The 7,837-nt window shown below is 41.2% G+C and overlaps 1 protein-coding gene across 2 annotated transcripts; it reads right to left on the reverse strand.

Annotated features, from left to right (window-relative positions):
- Window positions 1-282: 282 nt before the first annotated feature.
- LOC146643786 (14-3-3 protein beta/alpha-A-like) lies at window positions 283-7,524 on the reverse strand. 2 transcript variants are annotated; one of them, XM_085395357.1, is made up of 6 exons: window positions 7,405-7,524; window positions 5,227-5,558; window positions 3,708-3,831; window positions 2,902-3,065; window positions 522-617; window positions 283-423 (listed from the first exon to the last, which is right to left on the reverse strand). In XM_085395357.1, exons 2-6 carry the CDS (start codon window positions 5,554-5,556, stop codon window positions 346-348), a joined length of 792 nt encoding a protein of 263 aa, XP_085251483.1. In that variant the 5' UTR covers window positions 5,557-5,558; window positions 7,405-7,524; the 3' UTR covers window positions 283-345. The 2 variants fall into 2 exon arrangements, with proteins under 2 accessions (XP_085251483.1, XP_085251484.1); XM_085395358.1 differs by having other exon boundaries at window positions 7,335-7,410.
- Window positions 7,525-7,837: the final 313 nt, after the last annotated feature.

Consider the following 7,837-nt stretch of genomic DNA (forward strand, 5'->3'; position numbering starts at 1 on the left):
GAGACAAAATTATTTAAAGGAAAAGAATTCTAAAGGAAATGAACATCCACTGGGTCACACAATGAGTTATGTTAAAAAAAATAAAAACAACCAATCTATTCCATTCTTTTCCCTGTGGAGGTGTTGATACACTTAACACATACACTTCAATGCTTCAATGTATCTGCACACACATACTGTACTTTACACACAGAGTGGAGTGTAAACATACATATTTGTGCATGTATGTGGACACACAACCACACACACACACAACTTAGGCTGGTGAGAGGTTTTAAAAAAAAAAAAAAAAAAAAAAAAAAAAAAGGGAAAGAAAACTGCGGGGTTTCTTTTCTCGTCTGAAGTTCAGTTCTTGTCTTCAGCTGGCTGCTCCCCCTCTTCTACCTCAATCCCGCCCTCACCGCTTGGGTCCGACATCCACAGCTGCATTTAAAAAGTGCAAGATAATAAATTTAGCGCTCATGTATAAGCATAAGGGAAAACCAAATTTTAATATAGTTTCATCAAGAGGAGACACTCACAGTCAGGTTGTCACGGAGCAGCTGCATGATCAAGGTGCTGTCTTTGTAAGATTCAGTGTTGAGTGAGTCCAGCTTGGCGATGGCATCATCAAAGGCCTGGAAGAGACACAGTGAAACAATCAGGACTTCCAAAACCCAGAGTACAGTCTTGAAAGTGCCTACAGTGAGCTTGTATTAGCAGGGCCAAAAACAATAAGCTAAACAGAAAGCAACAACAAGCAGCCATTTATAGATCTCTAGGATAAAAGGGTACATCTGTGTTGTGCCTGATACTGTAAACTACTTTGATTATATGGGGTGGTCTTTTAGAAACAAGTACAAGTGTTTGCACAAAACTGTGCTCTGGCAGACCATTTATTCACAAATCCATAAACACACTCAATTATTTTAGCCTTTTCCTAACTGTATCGAATGACAAAAAAAAAAAAAAAAAAAAAAAAAAAGTGTCCCAAAGACGTCAACACAAGAAGTTATATAAAAATCTAGCGGCGAGCTGTTATGTGATGCCAGGAATGTCCAGACTACTGCGGTGTCCATCAAATTATTTATTTTTTCTTTCAATAGTATGTTCTCTCATAGTGTGATGAAAGGTATTGCAGTGAGGTTCAGCTTTACCTGTGGTTGCTAGGATATTTAAAAGTAGAACAGGAGGCAGAACCTTAAGCTTTCAGGCTCCTCTTCTGTGGAACCAGCTCCCAGTTTGGATTCGGGAGATAAACACCCTCTTTACTTTTATGATTAGGCTTAAAACTTCCCTTTTTGATAAAGCTTATAGTTAGGGCTGGATCAGGTGGTCACAAACGCTTCCATAGTTATGCTGCTGGGGAATTCCAATGGTGCACTGACTGTTGGTTGTTGGCTGCCCCTGCCAGAATTATCCATCTGTCCATTCGCTTCCGCTTATCATTTTCAGGGTCACGGGGGGAGCTGGAACCTATCCCAGCTGTCTTAGGGCGAGAGGCAGGGTACTCCCTGGACAGGTCGCCAGTCTGTCGCAGGGCTAACACTTAGACTGGAGACAAGCAATCGCATTCGCTCCCCCATTCACACCTATGGGCAATTTAGTGTTTCCAATTAACCTGTCCCCACTAACTGCATGTCTTTGGACTATATTCGCGTAGTTTCTCCCCGGGTACTCCCGCTGCCAGAATTATCTTCCTCTTGAATTCGTTTTTTTCCTTAAAGTGACCTTTGTTGTATTTATAAATAAATCTGAACTGAGCTGAAAATTGAATTCAAAATACGAGTCCGTTGCTTTATTGGAGGGTTTTAGTCTTCTTGCCTGGGCACAGTAAATTTGTGGGATCCTGACATGTGGTTGCCATAGGTTAACATGGAAATTACAAGAAATTTCTAAATGATAATCATTAGCAGCTTTATTTTACTTTATAGCAGTGACTTTGGTTTAATAGTGTGTGGCGATACTAACAGATTCCATCTAAACCTAAATCTCACTTTGATTTGATTGGTCACCGTGAAATAAAAGTCTGAATGAATTATATCACTATTTAAAAAAAAATTCAAAGCTTTATCCCACACCCGACAGTTACACTGTTACCCCTATCTTTAGTCTTTGAGTGACACGGACAACAGAAGACCCAACGGCCAACCAGTCACTCCTGTTATACCCGTTTTACTTCTCTGAAGTGTGCTGGCTGTAACACATTCATAGTTCGTACATTACAGTGCACTAACTAAGCATGGTCACAAAAAAACAAGAATACAGGCAGGCACAAAGACACCCAGTCGAGCACTTACTGTCCGATCATTTGGACACAAGTGGACCCTAACAGAGTCGTGGAAGTGGAAAGGCTTAATGCTGTCTTTGGTATCAATTACATTAATCAAGGGTCTGTACTATTATCAGCAATTCCTCAGAATGTTGTGAAAAAGAAACGCTGCCTTTACTCCCCCATTTTTCAAGGTCTCCTTTAACAAAATCCTAAAGTATAAAGAGTACTGTAAGCAGAAAATTTTAAAAGACTCATCATCCTTTCCGCTGACAAACTAACAGTGTAGTTTCAAGCATAACCTTATTTCCACCAAAGGGTTAGGGTCATACCAATCAGAGTCAAGTCAGAGACATGGAGATTAGCAGCAGTGCGAGGACCGGAGATAGCAGAATATCAATTTAATCTTCAGACTCATGGCAATGATAGGCACAGAAACCACTGAGTGACACTCAGCTACGAGAGAGTGCACGCGTGCTACTAAGTGTATTTATTATTTTTATGTATCCATAAGGTGATATGCATGACATTAATAATGGCCTCAAAATCAGTACCTGTACACCTCTGGTGGAAAAGTGGTACTAACATCATTTTCATGATGCTTCAGTGCTTTTTAAAGAGAGGGACAACAAACAGAGGACCCTTCTTACCGTCTTGGCCAGTTTGCAAGCCTCCTCAGGCAGGTTTGCAATCTCGTAGTAGAAGACGGAGAAGTTCAGCGCAAGGCCCAGGCGGATGGGATGTGTAGCCTCCATTTCCTTTAGGCTGATGTCATAGGCATCCTGGTAGCCACCTTGTGAGTTCTTAACAATTTCTGCACAAGCAAAAAAGCAGATATGGTTTCAAATGAGAAAAATTATTTCTTGGAAACCACACACTGAATTTTTAGAAGTTAGACAACAACAAAAATACATTAAACAAAAAGTAAAATCATCTGATTAATATTTCTATTCAGCTCCACTGTCAAGTACAGGTCCTCAGAACCAAAAAGATGAAGTATCCAATCATTTGAAAGCGGATTTGATGGATATTTTATGGAATATGTAACAAAAGAACACAATCTTTTACAAAACCACCCAAAATTAACAAAAGAAAAGTAATCTAAAATGCCTTCTGGCAACTAGAAGCAGCCAACACCCTGCTGCTGCTGCAGTTGCCATGACAACCTCGCAGCAGCACTTGCCAGCATTTTGGCGGACAGTTGTAGGTCAAGGACGAGAAGCGCGTTAGCATTCTGGCTAAAAACAACACCTGAACCAGTCCTAGGGTCTCCTACCCTAAAAAGGATGTTCAGGACGCCCAGTCAGCACACGTTCATCCCACCGACCGGCAGCTGCGTGACACACCACCGCATGGTTTTCATAAACCCTGAACATAAGCACTCACTATCACTACCTTGAGTGACTGCACGACAGGATAAGAAGAAGGGGCGGTGTATGATGTCTGTTTTATTTACCGTTCCTCTCGTCTCCGGTAGCCACCTCAGCCAGGTAGCGGAAGTAGTCTCCCTTCATCTTCAGGTAGAAGACTTTGCCCTCTGCGCCTGATGCTTTGGGGATCAGATATTTGTCGAGCAGGTCCTGCGAAAAGAAATGTGGAAGTTTAACTCTAAAGAACACGTGCAACACACACAAACCCCAGCAGTTATAAGTGAGCCAGTGACATTTTTAACTCCTTTTCCCTAATGGCTGCCTCACTGGGCCAGGGTGCTGTTATGGAGGTGCTCAGTATCATTCAGTTACTTCATCCAGAGGGGATTTGCTCACATGGTTGAATGTATTCCAAATCCACCACCATACACTGGAAGTCGCAACAGCAGTTCTCATGCTTTTGAGATCAACAGCGATCACGTATCTGCAGCAGGTGGAGAAGTGCTCCACATGCTGCTATGTAGATCTCACCCAGGCTGCACTGCAGAACAAGACCTACTGTTTGCTGCAGTCCAACCGAGCTTTGCTATTTTTTCTTTACAAAGTATACTTGGTAAATAATTTAAATATCTTTTTATAAGTTTGTAAGAGTGAATGTGTCTCCCTTTATATGTGCATTTCCCCATTTCCACCACAATTAACATGAAATATGTAGAAATCACTCGACAGGTATGTTAAGAGTACACACCTGTCCAGTGAAACTATGAGCAGGGAATATTCCTCTTCCTTTAACGTAGCTGCCAATCATATTCTAGGCCTTAAAATTCTAGGCTACACCCATCTGATTCATCATGTGGACTTTGGCAGGAAGTGCTGAACTTTTTAGTCCTATTTCATGCGCTGCAATTTTAATGCGTACTGGACGCTTCCTGTGTATAAGTTAATATAAAACATCAAAGACAGTTTCATTTGAGTAAAATATACTAATCTACTATATCTACTTATAGTAGAGCTAGATATGCTTTACAACATGCAAACTTTCGTCTATGGAGTTGAATCAGTGTAGTGGGCCTATATGTTTAAGTTTCCTTTTAAAGGTCACAAGGTCACAGGGCTGTGAATCCGCAAATACAGGATGTATCCAAACTACCCAAATACTGAAGTTTATCTGTGTGATATTCAAACAACTGCTAGGAAGAGTGCCTTCATTTGCCTACTTGGTGCTTTGTGTTCATAGTTCCAACTGTGTAAGATGGGCCTAAATACTACAGCTAAGATATTCAGAGGTGAACAGCGACGTAAGTAAAGCCATATTAACCTAGACAAGTGCTTGTATGCTGAGAACTATGACTAATATTTAAATCCTGTTAGCTGCAGGTTTATATTGTCCCTCTTTAGATCCCTACCACATAAACACAAGCACCACAACATACCTGTAGGTGTCACTAATGTGTAAAAAGCATGGTTCTACTACTACTTTTTGTAAGGGATGTGTGTTTGCTTCCATTCATAAGGAAGCTGTTCTTTTGTTTATATTTTCTTTATTTTATATTTTATATTTTCTTGCAACAAGCATTTAGCTTCAACACCTCTGCTCCTCCTTACCCGAACTTCCTGGCAGATCTGTTTGAGCTCCCCCTCGATCTTCTCTCTGTACTCCTTGACCAGCGTGGCCTTCTTTTCGCTTTCAGGCGTCTTTTCGGCTTCAGCCTTCTTTTCGGCTTCAGCCTTCTGCTCGATGCTGGAGATCACCCTCCAGGAGGACCTTCGAGCTCCGACCACATTCTTGTAGGCAACAGAGAGCAGATTGCGCTCCTCGTTGTTGAGCTCCTGGTTCAGCTCTGTGACAGCCTTCATGGCTGCAGCCATGTCCTCGTAGCGCTCAGCCTGCTCGGCCAGTTTGGCCTTCTGTACCAGCTCCTCTCTGTCTGCCATGACTGTCATGTGGGGGTGGAGGAAGGAGAGAGGAAAGGGAGTCAGGAAGGACAAAACAAACAGGACAGGAGTTAAGGACGGTGTGTTAAGGGAGGCCAAGCAAAGAAATTGTAGAGAGAGAAAAAGTAGATTTCATTACTATATGTGAATAATGGAGGACTACTGTGCAAGTAAATGTGCTGTTATTCCAGCATAACCTCATTTCTCAGGTATGTGTTAAACATTTTGACTGTGAAGACATCCCCATTTTTAACAAAAAAAAAAAAATTATATATTACAGTTAGTTAACTGTGAGAAAATAGAACATTTATAACCTTGAAGCATATTACATAATCAAAAACTGACAGGACTGTAGCTAAAACAACAGTGTGTCGGCTGTTAAGAATTCATGGGAACACTGGGTGTGTCCACACCAGCAAAGCACCTTTTTTTTTCTTAAATACAAATCAATCTGCTTGTCTCGTCTTCACTCGATCGGGCACAGACTTGATTTAAAGTGGTGACTAAATCATTTGGACTCTAAGTCTTTAGAAATACAAAGGGGGAAAGTGCCTATAATCACGACTTGTACAGCAGATACAGTTTTAGGCTTCTTCTGACTCACTATCCTGAAGACAAGAATAGGCAAAATGTCATAATAGATCACAGGAAAAGTGTAGCCGGCATGTAAAAAAAATTATAAGTGGTTATGAAATTCCAGAAAATTTACATTAGATGATGGACATTTCCCCAGAAATCAGTGGTCATCAGTGGTTATTTTTTTATTAGTCTACAGACTATTTTATATCATTTAGTTCTTCCATCAAAATGTCCCACAGCATAAGTTGTCAACATTGTCTGTTTTCCTCTACAGCCAGTTAACACGCATGCCACAGTGCTGAGCTAATCTCAGACTAGTTGCATATTAACTTCGGTCAGTCAACGATCTGTTTTAGTTTTAACTTAAATGATTGTAAATCGGCTCATAGCACAGGACAGGAAGTCTAATTTACTGTAGTAGAATACAGACAGTAACCTATGCTGAGGAACTCGTTTCCTTTTTAAAAAAAATATGTAGACCCCTTCACAGGTAAAAGATGCTGCAGTATAAAAGGACTACGTGTGCGAATAAATGTGCAGCCTGTTTACAAAGCAAAATATATAAAAGAAAAAAAAAATCCCAAACCTATGAATTCATTTCAAAAGCCACAAAATGGGTGAGAAAATTTTCCCTGCACGCTGCCACCTGCACCCCTTAGAGGAATGTCGGCCACCCAGTTTCACGTCACACTCATTCACACACCTGCCCACCCAGCGCGTACCATGTAAGGCACGAATGCAGACCGAACAAAAAAAATCATTTTCAAGAGCTTAATAAACGATATGGATTACACAGTCTCTGCGTTTAATTTGGGGAAAGCTTCCTAACGCTGCAGGCGGCTATAGGATAATAAGTGTGTCACTGAGTCGGTTAGAGGAATGAAAGGAGCCTCGCTTCGTTCAGTCCTCAGTGAACGCCCTTTTTCGCTTCCCGGAAAGCAAACCAGACCGCTTCTTCTAGCCACAGTTATTCTCACATTTTAGACTGCTTCATTCACAAAAAAATGCCGCTTAGCAGGGACGAGAGGCGTCCTCTAAAAACAGCGAGCGAACAAAAATAGATGGGTTAACGTTGCCGTAAGTAACGCTTCCCTGTCAGGCGAGCACCGAACAATGACTGAGCAGCGCGGAGCATCAACGATTTCCACTTACAGCCGCTAGATGCGGCGATTAATGCAGGGTTTAAAAAGATACCTTACCAGAAGCACAAGCAGGGACTCTTTGGATAAAAACACCACCGAGCAAGAGCAGTAAATAGATGTAACTAACCTGCGAGTGTCGTTAGACGGTGTTGTTCCTGATTCCCGGCCGCACAGCTGATGATCTCTCCCGCTCATCCACGGGGTTTCCCTCCAATCAAAGACACGGCAGCAGGGTCGAGCCCGGATGGGTGACGTAAGAAGGGAGTTGCTATGGTAGCCAAATCTAAGGGCAATTTTTTTTAAGACTGCGCCGAATGAGCAAAAAACAAATAAACGAATCTCACAGAAAATTAACAAAAATATGATTATGATAATGTAAAACATTATGTAAAAAATCTTCTAAATATAGATTTAATTTTTTTTTTTATATTTACGTACAAACGGCATAAACGCTTGGTTTGTCCGGTACGCCCGCAAGGATGCTTGGGAGATGTAGTTTATAGTTATTATAAATCAAATGAAACTTTTCAGGAGAATTTATACTTATATCTACCATACTT

Source organism: Rhamphochromis longiceps, linkage group LG22, assembly GCF_057381845.1.
Source record: "Rhamphochromis longiceps isolate RC_006_pf linkage group LG22, R_longiceps_female_GT1.1, whole genome shotgun sequence".
NCBI lineage: Eukaryota > Metazoa > Chordata > Actinopteri > Cichliformes > Cichlidae > Rhamphochromis > Rhamphochromis longiceps.

What these genes read in the sequence shown, in the direction of transcription:
- LOC146643786 (XM_085395357.1), bottom strand. Translation starts at nt 5,556, where the DNA reads ATGGCAGACAGAGAGGAGCTGGTACAGAAGGCCAAACTGGCCGAGCAG. An exon ending in AGATCTGCCAGGAAGTTCGG is followed by an intron (nt 3,832 to 5,226) that starts GTAAGGAGGAGC and finishes TTCTTTTCGCAG; the next exon opens with GACCTGCTCGACAAATATCT. An exon ending in TACCGGAGACGAGAGGAACG is followed by an intron (nt 3,066 to 3,707) that starts GTAAATAAAACA and finishes TTGCTTGTGCAG; the next exon opens with AAATTGTTAAGAACTCACAA.